The 21,777-nt window shown below is 34.4% G+C and overlaps 1 protein-coding gene across 1 annotated transcript in view; it reads left to right on the top strand.

The window, feature by feature from the left end:
* Nucleotides 1-21,777, top strand: part of LOC143919808 (protein Wnt-6-like) — a 32,325-nt gene that overhangs the window by 9,497 nt on the left and 1,051 nt on the right. The window contains exons 2-3 of the mRNA XM_077442342.1: nucleotides 6,239-6,459; nucleotides 21,360-21,673. Coding sequence (XP_077298468.1) covers nucleotides 6,239-6,459; nucleotides 21,360-21,673 — 535 coding nt within the window. The remainder of the gene's footprint in view (nucleotides 1-6,238; nucleotides 6,460-21,359; nucleotides 21,674-21,777) is intronic.

Genomic DNA, 21,777 nt, shown 5'->3' on the forward strand with positions numbered 1-21,777 from the left:
AGGGCATTTATTTGCCGGGCCGATAAATGGTACGCTTAAAAATATTGTAATATATATATATATATATATATATATATATATATATATATATATATATATATATATATATATATATATATATATATATATATATATATATATATATATATATATATATATATATATATATATATATATATATATATCATATATGTATGTATGTATGTACATGTGTATTTTTATAAAAGTTGATATTTTGTATTAAAATCAATGTGACCATGATAATAAGAATTATATAATTATATTTTAATTTTTTATTTGTATTTTATACGAATTCAATTAAATAGGTAGTATGTAAAAACAGCTCGTTAAAATGCTTCACAATTTATTTATTCACAAACATCGTACGTAATTGGAGTCTTGCATTTTTGATGCAGATTCTTTACTTTAAAATGGTTGTTTATACGTAGTATGTTTGTTCGTGTTAATTAAATCCGGTACATAAAATATGTTTTTGATGCGAGTATTGTGTATTAAAAAAATAATTTGTAGTATTGACAGTCAGTCCTGTGCGCTGTCGATATATCAGATTTTTTACGAGTGCATCAAAACAAGCGTTCAAATCTCAACACTGCGAATTCAAATGCATCGTGTTTGCGAGCGGGGAATAATGCGTATTTTATGCATTTATTCGCGGTCCGCAGGAGACGACTCTGGTTCCCGGGATAATTTCAATACTGGAATCGCGACGGGGCCAAATACGGGACACTTGGGTTCGCGGGGACGAGATGTAAACAGTCGATTGCGATTTGTCAGCGACCTGATGATGGCCACGGAGTAGTCAGTCGGCGTGACTCTCGATATACATACATACATACAGACGGACACGAACCGACGAGATCGAATTTGCAAACGGGACTTGCACTCGTATCGATATCCACTTTTGCAATAGGCAATAAATACGGTATTGTAATTCGGAAAAGTCGATATCAAATTCGGCGAAGCAAGCGAGGAATATTTCGGATTTCTTCCCATGGTTTTTGCACAATTGACGTTTGATATTCGATGCCAATATATTTTCTTTGCTGATTATTTAAAAAAATATAGATACATGAACATTGTATTGAAATGCATTTACATCACATTATTTGTGTGAAAACTTGTTGATTCACACAGCAATTTTTTTACAAATTTTATATTAACTATACTAATTGTTTTATCTTATATATAAACAAATCAAATACTATCATTCAAATATACATATGTAGTTGTAGTATGTGTGTATGCTTATAAATGGCATGCTATTTTATTAATTATATACATATGTATGTATATACATATCCCTTAACGAGAATTTTATACTTATTGCTTATTTATCAATTTTTAAATTTTCGATTTTTTTTCAATATTTCATTGCAATATGTAGTTGCATATGTTTGCAATAGTTGTATAAATATAATATGTACATATATTAATGAAGTGTATCATTATATTTGTCGGTATCGGTATTTTAATTGTGTGAATTGTAAATTTTTGCCGATCGTGCGCAGTTGGGGACGGTCAAAAGGCGCATTTTGAAATATCGAAGCGAAAAGACAACTGTCTTTGGACAGTTCGTCAATTGGCAAGGGCCATAAATCGTTGGTGGCAGGGCCGGCCTGTCGGCGGCCGCCGTTGGAATTTGCAGACAGATCTCACCACCGCCGCTGGATTTATCTGCGATTGATCCGACGCCGATCGATAGCGGTCACCGGACACCGGAGAAAGCCGGTGAAAAATTGCGATCGACCGATTTGTCGAGAAAATCGAGAAACCCGCCGGGTAAAAGTCCGTCGGCGGATAATCGACGTTTTTGCGCGCTCATAATATAATATAATATATTAGTGTATATCGTGTCGTTTTACAGCAAATGGGTATGTAAATGAGTTACCGAAGCCGCAACAGTAAATTTATTGCGGCCGGTTGCCGCACGAGTTCACGGCATCACTTAACCAATAAAGTACGTTGTTGAGCATTTGACGCGGCATCCGATATCTAATTGATAGCAGCATTGTATGCAAACAGGGGTTGATAACCTTTGCCATGCTAAATTTATATACATCACATTTGTTTATCAAGTCCATTTGAAGTAAGCTCCAATAATATAAGAAGGGTGGGTAGCCAGATGGTTTGTCAATTGTCACTAAATTAATACAAATTTAAATTAAAAAAATTGACTAAGCTGAATGGGTCTATAATCGGTATAAAAGATTATTATTTTTTGTATGATACCCATTTGTATTTTCTTCTAAAAAAATGTTTTCAAATCATAAAAATAGTGTGTGCTTATCTGTTTATTTCCTAGTTTTTATTCATATATAAAATGTTTTCAAAATAATCGCCTATATGACATGAAGGGTACAATCATTAAGTCTTCAAAATTAAAAACCATATTTATATAAAACAAACATATATCAGGGCTGTGGAGGCAGAGTCGGAGTCGGACTCAGACTTTTTTGTTTTCATAAAACTATCATTTTTTTATTAAATGCACTTATTGAATTATGAATGCACTTACTATTTATTTATAAGATTTCATTTCCAATAATTCAATAAATTGGGTAGCATGTCAATTTTAGTGGTTTTTTTTATTCCTTTTATCACTTTTATTTTTATTGCTAATAGTTTTATTCGTTGGCAATAAAAGTCAATCTTACTAAAATCATTCAAATTGGACTCCACCGCCCTGTAATAGATATATAAATACAACACGCATTTGACACTTTCAATATTCATTGTATAAATATGAGAAGCAGATTAACTCGGCAATAAGTTGATTGCCAAAGCATTTTAATTTTTTTTTATATTAGTTGACATGCCATTACATATATGTATGTATAGACTACAAATAAAATTTACATACTACAAATAAAATTTGTTTGAACTTATAGTTAAGTTTGAGTCGTAGAAGGTTGTGTGTCAACCTTTTGGGTTGTCAACCCTCGGACACAGAATCGAGCGCGCGCGTCGGCGGTTGACAACCTCTTTCCCAATCCAGGAGCATTTTAAAGGCTCTCTCCTATGCAAATTGGCCGCGAACAATGAAACACGGCACTTTGCATGAAGCTGTCTCGCGTTAACGTCGGTAACGGCGTCCCAATCACTCGTGGCCGATTTATAGGTCCTCGTCACCATTTTTCTATCATTCTTTCTTCCAATGCTGTGAACGCTGATGGCGATGCTGACGAGGAATGCCGCCGGACCGGGACGCGCCGTACGTTAATGGACATTTACATTGAATTGTTCCTGGCGACAACGGAACGTTTAACGTCAACCGCGAACAACTGCTTTCCCATAGTTTGCTTATATAATATGTATGTAATGTATCCACCGTGGCCGAAGAACTTTCTGCCTTTTTTGCATCAGAAGCCCTCATCGAAATCGACGGGTTTTTTTAACGGGTTTCACGTCGGAATTGGTCCACGCTTCCGTGAATCTCGCCATATTATTAAAAAATATTGAACAAAGATATTGTTTACGTTGGCGATCTCTTTGATGTGGGGTTAAGCATCGCACATTAGAATAAGCAAACAGAAACAGTATCGATGCTTTGCGCTAAAATAGATGGAACAGTTTTCTAAAATAATAAAAGGATCGCATTTTTTGTCTAAACAATGTGAAATTTAAATAAATTTTTACACACTTCGATAGAACTTTGTAAATTTTCGCATTTTTTTTCTCGCACATGTAAATACGTATGTAGATGTCAGAAATAAAGCAAGTTTTGATTTTCAGTCAAAATATATAAATTATTTGAAAGCGTTTCCGTCGATTCTATAAATTGTTTGCACAAATCGTTTCGTCGATGGTTTAACGCTCACAGACGGACAGTAAATTTAAACCTGATCTTGATCTTGGCCCTTCTTCTCCTTTCCGATATACTATCGCACATCTTGATTCATATAAAATCTTTCAAATAAATCTATTATGTCTACTTTGTTTTATTTGATATATGTCTACATATGTATGTACCTATGTAGAATTACTGTTCATTCAAAAGTATAGAAATATTCCATATTTGAGTTAATAAGTAAAATTTTTATTGTTTGTATTGTATTTTCTTAATGAATCTAAATTGTAATATAACTTACTTGACTAATCTTAAATAAAACAACAAAGTTTCTTTTTTGAATGAGATTTTTTGATAGTTTTCGCTTATCTTCATGTTTTCATCAATCATCCTTCTCGTTTGATTTTTTATTACAAAAAACATGAAATTTTATTTTTATTTAATTCACACTCGAACACGTTTGTTTTTTAACAACCCTCTTCTTCTCTTAAATTCCGTAGTAGTATAAAATAAATCTAACAGCGCTAATAACCCTATAACCGCGTGTCGGCTGGCGTAATTAATGGTTTCGAACATCGACTACGGAAGGTCAGGATGGATCAATTAAAGGCCCGCTAGACCTTACGGATCGCTGTTTTCACAGGGGCCAAGACCAACCAAGACCTGACGCCACACGCCCTAATGAGGCCATTAAGTAATCACACCGATCGGGTATTAAAACTCTCAATGTTTACAAATGATCCGTCAGCGGGCCGGCGGGCTGGGATGCGTCACTCACCCCATCACTGGCGCCAAACAAAAACACACACACACATACACACTCGAAAAAACCTGGCCGATTCGTCGACGGAATATCGATTCGGCATCCGGGATTTCGGCGAGATTTCTCGAGAGATGCTAGACTCTCGTAAGAGGCGAGACGGACGTCCAGACGCGGCCCGCGCGTAACTTTCTTGCGTCAATCGTCAATCGACACGCGCCTAGACACCCAAATTTTACAGAGAAAAATCCGCGAAATATTTGTTTACGTTATCGCGAACGGAGATTTGTTTACCGTATCGTCAGTCAGTCGGTGTGGTTTTTTTTTTTTGCGTTTTCGCAGTTGCGGTGAATGTACAGATAGCGGTGTCGGTGCAACCGCCTCAATATTTGAGAACAACGCATCGTTACCTGTTCGCGAAATTAATATACACAGAATCGGTTGCAGGAAATTTTTAATTTGTTTATTTTTCTGTATATTTCATTTAGAATTTGGCGTTTTAATGTGTGCCGGTTGATCGATTCTCACCACTTCCGGTTGATCGATTTCGACGACGTGTTTATGATATCTTAAATTTACTATAAATATAATCCCGCAAATATATTTGTTGCGATAGTAGAATTGAAGATGAAATACTTCAAGTCAAGTACTTGCTCGACAACTTTATCAGTATCTGTTAATAATAATCACTTGTTGGTCAAATTAAACATCCTCTATTATTATTTCAGTCTCTCAGCGATCGATTTGTTAAATTTCAATCCATATTTTAATTTATTTTGTAGCGATTTATATAATAGATACATGGATATGTAGTTCTTTACATTATACAATGCTTACAATGAAAATCACTCATATACAATTTTAAAGTGAGCCCTTCATAAAGTTTACTACTACTTAAAGTTTATTTTAACATATATAATACTTATATGAACGGGTTCTGAGAGGGGGGGAGGGAGAAACTGGGCTGAAATTTCCAGGGCCCAGACTATTTGAGGGGCCCCGTGTTGGGACGTTCGACTGATCGATATTGCTAATTTAGTTCTGTAATGCTATATATGTTGATTATTCTTCGATTCGCGCCTTCTTTGTGAAATTGTACCTGTTATATCATATTTTCTTAGCATTTAAGATATACATAGGCATTCTTCTAATAGTTCTGATAGATTTTTTGCATATTAATAATATATCTATAAGATTTTTTTTGGTTTTTCATAGGGCATGGAATTATTTTTCCAAGGCCCGGAATTCCTCTCAGCGGCCCTGCTTACTGTCGAATTTTAACATATTAACCTGTAAGTGTCGAATTTTAACATATATAATACTGTCGATATTTATTTAAATGAAATAAAATTCGGAAAATCGCGCGTAAAGTTCGGAAAATTCCATGAAAAACCTTCAACTTCCGTACGAGTTCGTATCGTGTACTTGTAATTCAGATCGGTATTCTGATATGAATTTTTGAAGTGTTTTTTTTTTCTGAAAAATAGATTTCGGCTAGATGATAGTATTTGCACACATACATAGTATGTATGTACATACAGGTGAAGAAGCAGCTGACGTGCACGCGCGATGATGTATACATGTGCTTTATGTGTTGTGTCGACGAGGTGTGTTTACACGCGCGTCGTAACGATTATGGATTGCTGACGTGTGTTGTGTTTGTGATGCAGGGCCACAGGTAGCCACGTGGTGATGGACCCGTGGATGGTCTGCAAGAAGGCTCGCAAGATGCGCGGCAAGCTGGCGGACATCTGCCGGAACGAGACAGAGCTTCTCAAGCAGGTGGCTCGCGGACAGGCCAAGGGGGTGAAGGAGTGTGGCTACCAGTTTCGCGCGCGCCACTGGAATTGCACAGCACAGCGCAGAAGTATGCGCAGAATACTACTCAAAGGTAATTATTATTTATTTTCAATTATACACACATTACCATATGTAGGTTCCATGAAAGGTTGCCAGGTTGATTAGATATGAAATTAATTAATATAAGAAATAATTTTCCTTCATCTTCTGGATCCAAATGCTTCGTATTAGAAGTTGGCAAATGTATTAATTGACATCATTATTTTCAATTTAAATAATACACAATTTTTTCCTACTGAAAACGTTTGCCTAAAATTAATACATCGAAATACATAAGTATGTATTTTAGATTTTGTATAATTTGATTGTGGTCTCAAAAATATTGAATTTAAATACAGAGCCATTTTCAAAATTGTTAAGTTATAGCTATATATGTATTTTGACGATCTCAAATAGTTAAATAGTATCTGGAAAATCATTTATCTCTTGGTAATTGAGAGTAATTCAAAATCGCAATGGGCGTGGTCAAGGAGTTAAACATTAATTAATTCGTGTATTACTATTTTTTAATATATTTTATTATAATACTAGTGTTGTGCTCGTTGATTTCAACGGGTGGTTTCGCAAAGAAATTGGTACACGAATTAAAATAAAGTTAATTTTATTATTTATTTATATAATAAATATAATGTAAGGTAATTTTATAGGCGCGCGCGCGCGTATTAATAGAAAAAGTTTAGTGCGTGCATTACACGCTCCTCGATCTAATCCGTTCACTCGTTCGAAATGATGAATGAATGTGTACGTGTGTGTCATCGTAGATGTGTGTATGTATGCACACTCCCAAGCAGCGTATCTCACGCTGACGTCATCTGTCATTATGTGCTCAATATCAGAAGTTGGTTATTGGTTGATGCGTCCGCCACATACCCACAAACATGTATGTACATACATACATCACGTCCGTTTTTATATATATTATTAGTTCATGCAAATCAGTATTACATTTCACCTCATTTCATTAAAATCCTTTGCCCCGTTGTCAAGATAAAATTAAACAATACAAGAACTGTTAGTTTAATAGTATAAGATTGGTAGAGACAGTTTCAATATTTAAGGGTTATTTCCATTAAATTCAAAAGCTTTTATTATATTTTCAGCGGTCCTAAAAACTAACAGTAAGGCCCCAAAACGCACTTACGATTTTTATTTGTCGTGCGATCACTTAGTCGCAAAAATAGAACACACAGGTTTAAGGACGACCGCACGCACATGCGAACAAAAAATCGCAGCTACTAAAAATATACAACTGGCCTCTACGAGCAACGTAATTGTCACAAAATAATCACGTCACGTCATATGAACCCGCGCGTATTTGCTGCAGCTTAGTCGCACTTGAGTACGTAACGAAGAGTGTCGAACCATTGATTTGATAAATTTCTTGGGATGACTTATCAAATCGAGATGAATTCTATGAAATACATAGTCCTTTTAGAAGCCTCTGACTAATAAAGAGATGTACCTAATGATTTTAATTTTATCTTCTAGAATAATTATAATTTGTGGGATTTAAATAATATTTAAAATATAAATTATTTAAATTTGACAAATTTAGTCGCGTGCACCGTAATATTTTTGTGCGATAGTTGCGTCGCCCGAAAAAACGATCGCCCGACAGAAAATCGCAATTGCGTTTGGCGCCTTATATGAAAACTGACGTTTTATTTTTTTGTACAATTTCCGGTTGTACAAAATACGGACAAACGCCAAGATCTGTACAAAAAGAGCACATTTGTAAATTATAAGGTTGCAGTTCTATAAAGAAATATTTACTTATTTATATATTTTAAGTCGTCGTATTATTGTAGTATAAGATTGTAATATAATAGTGAAATAGTGCCGGTCAGAGTAATACAGACTCGATTCGGTTCGCACGAATCACTTTGTAATTCGGGGTGTCCAAATTAAGATAATATTAATCGATTGTGTCGTTTTGTTCCCTCGGCCAACCTTTCGAGATAAGAACGAAGTCGAGGGGGAACCAGTCGCAGGGGTGATGTGTGTCCATCCGTCCGTCCAGCATCATATCAACCGCGTTATGTTCATCTTTATCTGAAATGCCTTTTAAATTACGGCGGGTCGCAGGAAGCGGACCCAAATAAAATGCACATAAAACAAATGAACGAGTCCACCGCCGCAACAGATACGATTAACCCGAAAAACGCAAGAAAGTTAATGGAAAACACACATTTATCTTAATTAGAAACCTTCCTGCGTTTTATTATCGCGCGATGGTAAATTCTCCCGTCACTCAATTAACAACGAGAAAACGTCAAACAACATTCGTAATACATACAACATCTTTCAACCCCCTCTTAACTGAATTACATACACACATACATATTCAACCTTCAAAGTAAAGTATTTTTATACTTATTTTAACATTATTTTACTCTTTATACACAAGCATGACTATTTTTTACTAGTTGTGGTATTTTATATTTGCCATGTCTCATTGTGTATCCATACTAAGTATTATAAATTACTCAAATATGCTTTCGTCAAAAATAATCACTTGCCGTATTAAATATTACAGCCAACTTCTTTGCAACGATCCATTTTCTAATCTTAAACAGAAGTAAAAACTTGCCCATTGATTTTTATTTTTTATTTTTTGGGCTTACATTTTCAAATATCTTACTTAATAAAATTAATCTTGCTTATAAAATGACAATAAATTGACAAAAAAATTTGACAAAAAAATTGACTATTTTAGAATTTAAATTAAAATATATAACAAAAAAATAAATCTACAAATTGGAAAATATTTTTCTCATTTTTTTAAACTTCTACGCATTATTTCAACTAACAATATTCTATGCAATTTCGACACGTTCCATCTTGACTTTTTTTAGGATACATTTAGATTTGATTTTTAAATAAAGGTCATTATTTTTTCTACCATTTTATACATACATACATATGTACATGTGATCCGGTAATTAATTTTAATTGACATTCGTCAAAATAATATATTGCTAGACAACAGTTTCTCAATATGGGCACACATCCTTTACACGCGTTATTGCAACTTCAAGTGTTGGGTTCATGGCATCCTCGGAACTGCCACGTTATCACTTTTCACTCAATTAGACGATGGTGACGATTGTGTGACATCGGTAGCCGGCCCCCGACCGCGGTCACCGAGGGACCCCCGACTGTCGGATGACCATAAAGATAAGGGACCCCCCGCGCTCGGAACCCACCTCTGATACGCGCGTCATTATACTGTCCCGAGCGTTATTATATCAACGACCCGATGCCTCCTTAATTTCAAAATGTCTTAATTTCAAAGCGAACTTTACGATTGATAAGGAATTAAGGTGGTGCAAGGCGCGGCTGTCGAATCATTTCGGGGACCCAGCAGAATCGGCGACGACTTCGAACTTCAACACTTTTACCCAGTGCAATAATTCTGCCGAATGAGATTCATACTGTATTTGAAAAGGTCATCCCGTAACAGTTCTGAATTTTATATTACCTGCGTCAATATAATGTCACTTTCTCCTGAAAGTTAATTGACTTGAATAGACTGTCTCATATTCTATCAGTGGCTTCATATTCATTAAAGTTTATTTAATGAATATGATTTTTTTTTATCGTTTATGATATGAATTAAATCTTAAATAAATCTATCTGTATTTTCCAATTGACTTCAATTCATTTTTCAAACAAGCTTTTTTTGACCGTTTTTTTTTGTGTAGGCGATGTATGTATGTACATATTTACACTTTCATAATTTAATCACATTTTAAAAGGCTCCCCCCCCCCCATTCAACGTAATGTGTATTCTTATTTCAACATTTTTTTCATTTCTCAAAGCAAATGTGGAACTCCACAAACTTACGTCACTTACTGCTTGCACGGGAATATTAATGTAAGGGTATTACGTCCTTTGAAGATTATTGAGTTATGAGTGTTTTATTGACCAACTCATTTTTAAAATCAAAACCATTTTTGAGTACCTTCTTGTACTGATACAGTCATGAGGTTTCGATAAGTTGATTATATAAATATAAGATGTAATAAATTTGAAAGGAACATAAAAAATGTTGAATTATTAATAAACGATTACATTTTTAGAAATTTACTGCCTCTCTGGTTATAACGACATTTTAAGGATAAATGTTATTAAAACCAAATTTCAACCTGCAGCCCGCTAATTTATCGATCCCTTCTCTTGTTAAGTAGATCGAATTATCTCGCTCATATAACGCGATCTTTATGTGAGCGTCGATGACAAGTAGTTCAATCGTTAAATGTGTGTGGTGGATTCGCCTTTTATTTTTTGTTTCGATTATAAATTTTAAAGCGAAATCAAAAAGAACCGTGTACTTGGATGTAAATTTATATGGCGGCTTTATATCTTAATTGGTGTTTGGCGAGGCCGGGGAGCAGATATTGGTTGAACACGTTTTAATAAAGGGAGAATAATAAAAGATATCGCGATAGGGCTATCAAAATGGATCCGTTAAAATAATATAATATACAAAAATGTCGGTATGCGGCAAATTAATGCTATTAACATATTTGAAATGGGGGGTAGAATTTTCCGAGCGTTATAATATAATATCCTTACAATTACCACTCGGAAAATTGGTATATTTAAATTAAGCTTTTCGATTATGTTCAACTTTTAATTAAATTCTTTTTATGAATATTTTTCATGGAAAAGTATTACTCGTGAATGTTACTTTTGTACGTAATTAAAACGATATTTACCTACTATCAGAGAAATATGTACAAAAACTAAAAATTTAATTTTCATATAATTTTATGTTATTTGTGTGTGTGTATTTGACTTATCAAATTATGCTTTTGAAGAATTCTATTTTCAAACAATTTTCCTCTGCATTGTGACTGCAATATGCAATTGCGCAGATGCATCACAAGTGGGAAAGATTCTGAGAGGGGGAGGCATGGAAGGGGGAGGGATAGATGAATGTGAAGTGAAGTTTTTTGCTCGGAAAGAAGCTCAGTTGCATTCCTTGCCCGTTGGAACAATGGGACGGGGCCCTGACGATGGAATGTACAAAGTGCCCGCTCGTCCCCTCACTAAAGAGTTATAAGAGAGGAATAAAATAAACTAAAATAATAATCTCCCCTAGAGAGTAGGTTTACATACATACAAACCAACACACATGCGTTGCACCGGACGGAGTGTATGAAATCGGCGTTTTTCGAACGCTCATTATATTATTTTCCCGGGGTCGATCGTGGAGCTTAATTACGTTCGACATCGAGAACGAGGGAGTGTATTTCGAAGAGCAAGAAAGCAGCCTCTCTCACAAATTATGCACTCGCGTCACCGAGGCACACAATACGGTGCAATATTTTATTGGAAACTGGCGGGGTTTTTCCACGGCGATAAAGAAGGCCGAGACGGCTACCTTAAATTGGTCCGACATATGAGAATCATTGCCTGACAACGAGACACGTGACGGACAACGAAAAGCTCGAACGAATTGTTAACGATCGCTTTTTTTCTTGCTTTATTTTGTGTTTTGACTCACAACTAAAGCATTTTACTATTTATTTTTCTTTTAGCTTTATATAAGCGTCAATGCGTATGACTGGATCGGTAGCAATACAAATGTGCAGTAAATTTTCAACTGTTATCACGTATGTAGGTCTCTTTTTAGAACTATCTATTATAAGACAAAAAATTAATGGTAAATAGAAAATATGTTATTTATAACATATTTTCTCTTTATCATTAATTTTTTGTCTTATCACATGATATCACCGTCTGGTGAAAAGCTTTCTAATAGTAGCCATTGTTTCTCAGTCTCGGCTTTATTCGCCCGTCTGATTATTTCTCAGTCCATCATATGCATGATTGGCTTGCTTGGTTGCTTTTAAATTATTTTGAACACCATTTAAATATTTTTCAGTTTAATTTTAATCCAAACTTTAAATCCTCACTGCCATTTATTGTTTCTACTGTGCATTTATACTACATTCCACCATGCATTAAGTCATTATGGACCACCCGAATTTTCCGATAACTCTATGAGAATCCACGTATTTTCCGCAAAGTAACGGTAAAAATCGTAGGTTTTGTAAATTAAACAACTCCTAAATCTTTATAAAAATTAAACTAAAAATCAAAATACAACTTCTTAGCTGTCTTTGACTGTATTAATTGTCAGATCAGTATTTCTGAAACTGTGGCGATGCTGTATTAAATTTTGTATAAGATGTATATACATTTAAATATATTTTTACATAATTAACGATATCTATCTTGTATATCATTTAATTGCAAGATTAAATTTGTTGTATATGTATGCTGCGCGAGAAAAAATCAATTCAATTTTAATATCTGGAGATTTGAAATCTTTTCTGAATATTATCGATCGATTCTTTGGGACAAAAAATTCAACTTTAAACCATAAAAATATATATGTACATATATTGTTAAATGTATTTAACGATAATTTGAGTAAAGATACGCTTATATAAAAAAAATGATATATCTTTTAAGTAATATATTTTTCGTTTGATGTTTGAAGGATTTAATAACACATACGCTATGTCCACGGACTTTAAATGAAGTTTTACTAAAAACACAGCGTATGTGTTTATGGACCATAATGAGTTAGTATTGTGAAGTCATTTACATTCAAAAGTAACTTTAGTTTTTTATTTTTATTTTCTAAAACTTTCTTCCATCGATTAGGCGTCTATGTACAAATGGTATCGAAATTGCATATTAACTGACACATATAAAATTATACTTTTCTTAATTTTTTTGGTATACACATATAAAATAATACCAATTTGTTTGGTTTCCTGCCTTCTCTCCTTATACCAAGCATACTTCTTTCTAAAAAAATCCGTAGTATAATTATTATTACTCGTATTATTAGTAGATTGAATTGGCCTATATGTGTATGTATGTATGATATTCATTTATAGTGATTGAATCGTCAGAAGGCGCAATTGTAATTGCTTTTAAAATCATTCATTCACCGATCGGCGGAAAAAAAAAATTGTGTATCGAATTTCGCACGAACGAGTCCGAGTCTTGGACATGCTTCGAGTTTAAATTTAATTATTTGGCGAGCGCGTTTAAATTCCAAAATGTGCACAATTTATTTCCTGTATGCAGAAGTTCGCATTGAAGCGAATACAAAGGACTCCCAACGGTAATGAGTGAAGCCGTGTAGTGTCCGCGGGCTGCGCGTGTCACACGCCTGACGGGACCGCTTAACGACCGCGAACCCGCTCGTTACAAACCGCTGACAATCCTCCATTCGCGTGAATGCCGCGACCAAATTATTGGACGTAGGGTTTTATCATCATTCCGCAACGGTTGGTGAAAACATCTCATTAAAGCTTATGCGATTTTCTTGACTTTTCCGCGGAAACTCCTAAGATTGTGTACTCGTATAAGGAAGAATGTTATTTGTGCCTATAATGAAAATATTGTACTTAAGTTTTATGCATGTTCAACTATCAAAATTCGACTATTTTTAATTAAAATAAAAAATTGTCAAATTCGAGATTTTATTTAAATCAGTACTTAATTTTTAATCTGGATGGAAAATCCACTAAAATTTTGCGACCTGTATATTTTTACCAATTACATTTGTATCCGTCTAGTTAACTACCAGGGCTACGCCTAGGAGGTCGGCCGCCTGTGTGCAAAATTAAATCGGCCGCTGTTTTATTTTATCAGCATTTCTCTTAAACATATTAATAATTTTTTTTAATTAATTGTATGCTAGTAGTGCAAAAATCTTACCTTGTGTGAAATATAGTGTTGAAATTTTTAATCATAATAAAAATTAACCAGAAAAACAGACAGAAAACCAAAACGTTTAATTCTGAACGGGACCAGACGACAAGAGAGACTGAACGTTTTCAAATTCATTCATGAAAATATAGTGTTTTTACCCCTAATCCCACATCTAGGACATTGTTCTTTCGATGACCAACCAATACTCAACATCCATTAAAAATGTATCTGGCAGCTGCAAAGATAATAGAACATAAAATATCTAGCTCTATGCGGACCGAAGCTATACCTGCTATCCTTTTATTTTCCCAAATTGTAGTTCGGAACAGCAATCCGCAAGTATACAACAAAACAACATAATGCATTTTAAAAAGTACAACGTCTTGTTTCGTATTTTTTAAGGATTATAATTTTTTCGACTTTCATTTCTTTCGGCCGCCTGTGTGCGTTGCACACATTTGTACATATGGTAGGCGCGGGCCTGCCAGTTACGACCCCGTTCACGTACATATATGTACAAACGTAGGTATATTAATTATATTTCGTTGCATATCTTAAAGTGTAGCCACAACCTGATTCGAAATAATAATTGTCGATAATTTACAGTTGTATGCGCATTCCTCGAATTCTTCAAGTGCAATTATAAAAAAATGGCGATTTCGCGTCAATGCCGTTTCGTATATGTATGTACATTTGTATATGCAGATGTGTCCATTAAAGTGGTCGTTTCTTTTTTGTTAATTTAAATTTTACATACGTCCGTCCGATGAAGGCGTATTATTTCACCGTACGAGGAATTTTTATGAAGTGTTTTCCGCACAGTTCGATAAATGCTAAAATTTATGTAAGAATTTTTATACGGCGAACAGAAATTACTATATAAAGTGCGTTTCGCACCGAGATGACTGACTGAGTCGCAGACTCGGAATTCCACGGCCGGATTCCTCTCCGGAAAAGTTCCATTTGTGTAATTGTCGCGATTAAAGTTCTCGCAAGCCGCGAGCCGAAGTTTTTGCGCGCGAATTCGCGCACACAAGCGAATTTTTCAGCGAGGGGAAAAAAGCGCGCGAGAATTCACCATTGAGATCGTTTTGAAAATATGTCGTTACGCGAGCGCCAATAAAAAAAGGATGCCATTTTAAACTCGATCGATTTATGAATGAGCATTGTGTAAATACACGGTCGACAATTCAAACGTTAACGAGTAACATCTTTAGTACATTCTTACACGCAATAGTGCAATCTGAGCTGTATATCGCATTATATTTTATATTTTAATACAGTCGCCTGGCGATTTTCGAAAACTCGTTTCATTGTATGAACGCACACGATTAAGTGTATTATTATCGTATTTTATTTATGATCGCTGTAATGTAATCGTTTCTGTCTTCGTTGAGATTTCAATGCGAATCGATTTGCAGTAAAACATCCGATGCAATGCAATGAAGATTACACACATATTTAAATATGCACGTATATTTTATACAAATGCTTGAGACTTGCACCGGCGAATTTCTCGCAAAAATATTAACCGATACAACAAAAATTTAATTTAGTTTTGTTTTACTATATTTGAAGGTTTTCAATTTAGTTTTTAGCCTTATTTGAAATTGACACAATTTACACATGTGTAACTTGCTATGGTCCGTAAACACATACGCTGTGTTTTTTATAAGATTTCATTTAAAGACCGTCAAGACGTGTGTTTTTAAATCATACAAAAAAAATAACGTATAGTTAGCATGCCATGATTTAGTTATTACGTTAAAAAATATTGAAATGTATTTAAATTACATTTCAAAATTAAATACCACAATTATCACAGTTTGAGAAATACTGATCTAATAATTCATACGATGAAAACAACTGTAAGGAAGCCGAGTCCAATTTTAATTTTAATTTATAGAAAGGCTTAGGAGCTATGTTTAATGTACAAAACCTATTACATTACCGTTTCTTTGCGAAAAATACACGAAATCTCAGAGAGAGTTTTCGGAAAATTCAGGCGCTCCATAATGAGCTAATTCTGATTAATTTGTATATAATTCAGTTAAAAATCAATGCTCATGAACAATGTAAATTCAACCATTTAGTTAAAATCCCAATATATGGATGTAATTAATATTTTTTTTATTAATATAAAAAAATAAAGAATTCCTTCTTTTGCATTTGATTTGATAGTGAGTAGCAACATGATTGTTTGCAATACAACCATATTTCATTATTGAAATTCAATAATTATGATAATTCAAGCCAATTTCCATAATACCAATCTAAAATACACCACCCTCAAAATTTCCAATGAAAAACAGATGAAATTGCAAAAATAGTTCAAAAGTAGAACAAGAGCTTTTCGAAAGCTTTTTTGTGAAAATGATCACCCATTGAAGTCGATGAATGCATCGATCAATCATAGATAAGTGATTAGCGGTTATCACGCGACAGCGACCTACCCCAACCGACAAAGGAGAATTCGAACCACAAAGTACGATTCGATCGATCGGTACGGAAATATGACCGACCGGTAGGGTAACCAATTAGTATTGAATCGGTTGCGTTTGCCGGTGGGGGACGCGAGATAACCGGTAATTGGTGTGTGTGGTATCAATTCGCTCACTGAAAGGATTTTAATGTAGCGCTTAGAGATTCGCTTAATCGGTGGGCCTCCAACCTGCGACGAGCGAGTGCATAAATCTCGTCCGATTCCGGATCGGACTTTAATTCACGTCGCTGCCGACCGACCACGCTAATGATTATAAATTATTTGGCATCGACAAGTGCACGTCTATTTCAGCCCTATCAACCCACCCACCCACCTATGTATGTACGTATGTATATAACTCCATTGATACGCTGTTATGAATAATTCAAGCCGAAGGGAAACCGAGCAATTACGGGCTCACGTCTACCGCTATATAAACAACCGAAACGAATGAAGTTGTTAACCTTTTGCGCTCGGCGACGTTAGCCGGCCGCCTAAACGCTCTCGGGTCGTAGACTCGTACAACTCGTTGTTATTTCTTCTCTATAATCTATTATAGTATATGTAGCTGAAATTTCATTCAACTTTTGATTACCGACTCGCTTCATTGTCTTCGAATTCGAATTCGAATGTGCCAATACATGAATATAAGTCTATATAATATATGTATGTATATATAGTAAGTCTCAAATTTGACATTTCAACTCCACATTGTTACATTAATTCCGATTTCTTCATAATTGATAGTCGTCATTTTCATTGATCGAGCGCATTTTCTTCACCGACAACTTGAACGCTGAACTTTTTACAAACTGCATATGTATACACATGTCCAAATGGTCATTTTTTCGGTATTGATTCGGATCGTTTATTAACATACAGAACTATTTGATTTTCACAAACAATAATAAAAATAACACAAATAAATCTTCACTTGTTGTCTTTTTGGTGATAGTTATGATTAATAATTTATATTTACATTGAGTATTAATGTACAATTATTATTGTTCAAATTTGTCGTCACTTTTTTAATATAAAAATAAGAATATTGATTGTTTAGATAAATATTTTAATTCAAAAGATTTCCCATGAAAAAATATTTACTTTCTCAATATAGTCTTCTTCTTCCTTTCTGTATTCGTGTTCAGACGCAGGCGTCTACCACAGGCAGATATTGTTGATATGAAGTACATAGACACAATTCTTTGAGTCCCATGTTCTGATGTTTCGAAGCCAAGAAGCTCCTTCTTCCATAACGTTTAATCTCTACCTGTTTCTCTAATATTATTTGTATAAAACGATACTAGAGGCCACGGATTACATGGCCAAAATATTCAAGCTTTTGGCGCTTTATGGTACCAAGAAACTTATTTTAATGAAGGACAATTTCATTCCTCGCGTATCGAGTGTGACACCTCATTTTAAAGGGCTCTATCCTGTTCATGCTTGACACCAAACAGTGTCCACGTTTCGAATCTGTACAGTATCACTGGACATACTATGTATATGTACATAACATCGTAAAATTCGCAAGCGTAATTGTATTGACATCTGTCGACAAGATAAAATACTTTTGATGCTCCCGAAGACATTTACTGCTCTTTCTGTATCGTATCTCGTAAGAAATGTATGTATGTATTATAAGAAATATGTCCATATGTAGAAATCGATTAATTAAGAAAGTAATGTTTCCAACTTCTTCTTTGTTATTTTTAGTTAATCTCCGTTTAAGTACATACATACATATGTAGTACATATATTCTTTTCTTTTTTTGTATTTTTATTTTACCATAATGCTATAGCGGGTTGCTTCTGAGCGATACCTATGGTATTAAATTTGCACATATTTATGTATATAAATTTGAAATCAAATTTAAACAGTCGTGACAAATAGTAGGTAAGATGGTTTTGCCAAATTGATGACGAACCATTTCAATAATAAAAACAGATAAGCTGGCAAACTTTGATAGGAAACGATCGACTTATAGTCACAAATATCCCAGTCTAACCGGGGATGCGACAATGGTGCAAGTCCAAAAGGTTCAACAACAAAATGTACCCGAAAATTAGTGCACTGACAAAATGTACCCGCGACAAAATGTCCACGGAAATAATGTTCAAGCGACAAAATGTTCAAAAATCCTAAATTTTCTTATTTTAATGGAAAAAGTAACTTTTAATTGTATTATATTTATCGACGTACATATATGGTACTTTTTATCGTATAGATCGCGGATGTTATTAAATTAGAATAAATTACAGGTGTTCTCAACCGTACCAACATATTCTTATTTAAATTGAACAATTACATTTTAAGCGAATGTCATTGTGACTCATTGAATATCATTTTAAGATGTCATTGAATTAGTTTAAATGTTAGGGGTTCTTAGCCGTATCCAATATTTACTTATTTAAATTGAAAAAAAATACTTTCTAAGCGTATGAACTGCAGATTACATTGAATTAGTTTATATGGCAGGGCTTCTCAACCGTCTCCAAAATTTTCTTTATTTCAAATGAATAATTTACTTTTTATCGTATACATCGCGGGCGTTATTAAATTAGTGTAAATGACAGGTGTTCTCACCCGTATCCAATATTTACTTATTTAAATTGAAAAATAATAATAATTAATAATTAACTTAAAAAATTTAGGATTTTTGAACATTTTGTCGCGTGAGCATTTTGTCGCGGGTACATTTTGTCAGTGCACTAATTTTCGGGTACATTTTATCGTTGAACCTTTTGGACTTGCACCAATTGTCGTGTAACCATATACACTAAATAAGTTTTGACGATTATGTTGATAGCTTAAAAATCTATGTATGATTACAATATGTGTCGTATATTAAACATACAACATTCATGTATACAAAAATAAAACATCTTTGCAAACAATATACGAACTCCTGTTCCAATAGACGAAAAATCGAGAAAACGAGTGTCAAGAAATTTGAAGTCAGTGGACCGGAACGCACCGTGCTGTATGGCCAACTTAAATAGATTTAAATTTGCCTATTACACATTTCATTTCAATTCAAAATATTCGTAATAATAAGGGTGTGATAATCTCAGATGAGAGATTTTCACGTACCACCAAAGAATCCACTGTCAGAGTAACGTCTTGGCCTACCGCAATTCCGTTGTGCAATTGAAAGACGAGAAACGACAATGGCCGAACAAAGTGCACAAAAGCGCATTTTTTTCGCGCAGCAAAGACGTTTGTTGTCGTTGTTTGACCGTTGCAAATGATGAATATTTACGTGGTTAAGCGCGCGTTTAACGACTGTGGCGATTGTCGAGCGTCGTTTATTGCCCGGTGTTAACATGTTAATTTCATGCATTAGCACATTTGCGTCCAAACTCATTATCGCCGGTGCTTTGTTATGGTGTTGCCTTGTTTTCAGTGTCGCCTTGTGACCCACTGATGCCGCGTAAACGACCGAAGGATTGAAACCGTTAAACAATTCCAAGAAATAGGATTATGATTGAAATGTCTGTATTGTCTATTATTATAGTTATAATTATATTATTATAATTGAGCTAGCTGTTTAAAATTTTAACAAAAGCAAATGGAACTTTTCATGAAGATCAAAGACAGACATGTCCGTTTCAACACTCTTTTCGTTGAAAGGAAAATGTAGGCGTATTCGGCGTCATAACGCTGATGATTGTTTTTCAGCAAAATTTCAACAAATTTGGTTTTATTCTAAGTGAAGATTAAGTATACACATACGTTGCACACAGTGGTATTTGGCCTGAAAACCTGGCCAAAAATATTTTTTTACGTCTTTTACCAGAAAATAGCTTTCTGTACTATTACATACGAACTATTGACGATTGTAAACAATCTTAAAATTGTTGATAATTTTTCGATATTCTTCAAGTTCCACAAGAGGGCACTTTGTAAGAGTTATTAGTTTTTTTCTTCTCAATCTTTGAATTTTTGAATAAAAAGCCTTTCGGTGCCTCCTCTTATTATATCAAGTAAATGCTTTAGGGTCATAGATATGACAGAATCCTCAGAAACTGGATTTAGTGGATAAAGAATGAAAATAAATCATAAATTGAAGTGCCAAAATACGCTTAATTATTTTGATTATTGTTTTATGGGGGAAATTCGGGCAAACTTTGTTTCAATAGAATAAAAGTAGAGATTTTAAAGTTTCACATAAATTTGATTCGGCTAAAATAGACACAATACGTTTAAAAATATCAATTTGTACAAAAAAGTAAAGAAAACCTAAGGGAAAATAGTAGGGTTTGTTTGACATGTCGAAGCATGTAAAATTTAAATTTAAAAGGAATGAAACTTAGTTTAATCTAGTCCTAGTGTATATATCTTGCTCTTCAACGTATGTACTAAGGTTTTCCACCAAAACACTTATATCATATAAATAATCACAAAGAAAGTTGTTCAACAACAAAATGCCGCGAACAAAAACACACTGCGTATCACACAAATGACAGGATTTGACTGCGACTACATTTGGCCAGTGAGATTTACCCAGGTAAGGACTACGCAGTGTAACGTCATATTTATCTACCTGTTTTGGGACACCAACATAAACTCAATTTGTGAAAATTTGAATTTTTGATTTTTGGCCAGCTTTTGTCCAAGTTTTTAGGCCGAATACCAGTATGTGCGTCGATGTTTTATTTTATGTGATCGATTAATTCAATGACTTTTCATTCATGTTCGTAGATACGAGAGAGACGGGTTTTGTGAACGCCATCACTGCGGCCGGCGTGACCTACGAAATAACGCGAGCTTGCACTGCTGGAAAATTGGTCCAGTGCTCGTGCGACAAAGCGAAAGGGGGTGGAGGAGGCGGAGGACCTATAGGTGGGCTATCTGGGAATGCAGCCCTTCCTCCAGGCGATTGGCAATGGGGTGGATGCGGTGACAACATCCGTTACGGCTACAGGAAGTCACGCGACTTCATGGACGCTCGGTATAAACGGCGCAGCGATATCAAAATACTCATCAAACTGCACAATCACAATGCAGGAAGATTAGTGAGTCACATTTCAAATTTGAATCTTATAAATTTAATATAATATTAAATTTTCACATTGTTCTTGTTTTTCGACTGTACAATTATTTCTATTCGAATTGATTA

Source organism: Arctopsyche grandis, chromosome 12 (assembly GCF_051622035.1).
Source record: "Arctopsyche grandis isolate Sample6627 chromosome 12, ASM5162203v2, whole genome shotgun sequence".
Classification (NCBI taxonomy): Eukaryota; Metazoa; Arthropoda; class Insecta; order Trichoptera; family Hydropsychidae; genus Arctopsyche; species Arctopsyche grandis.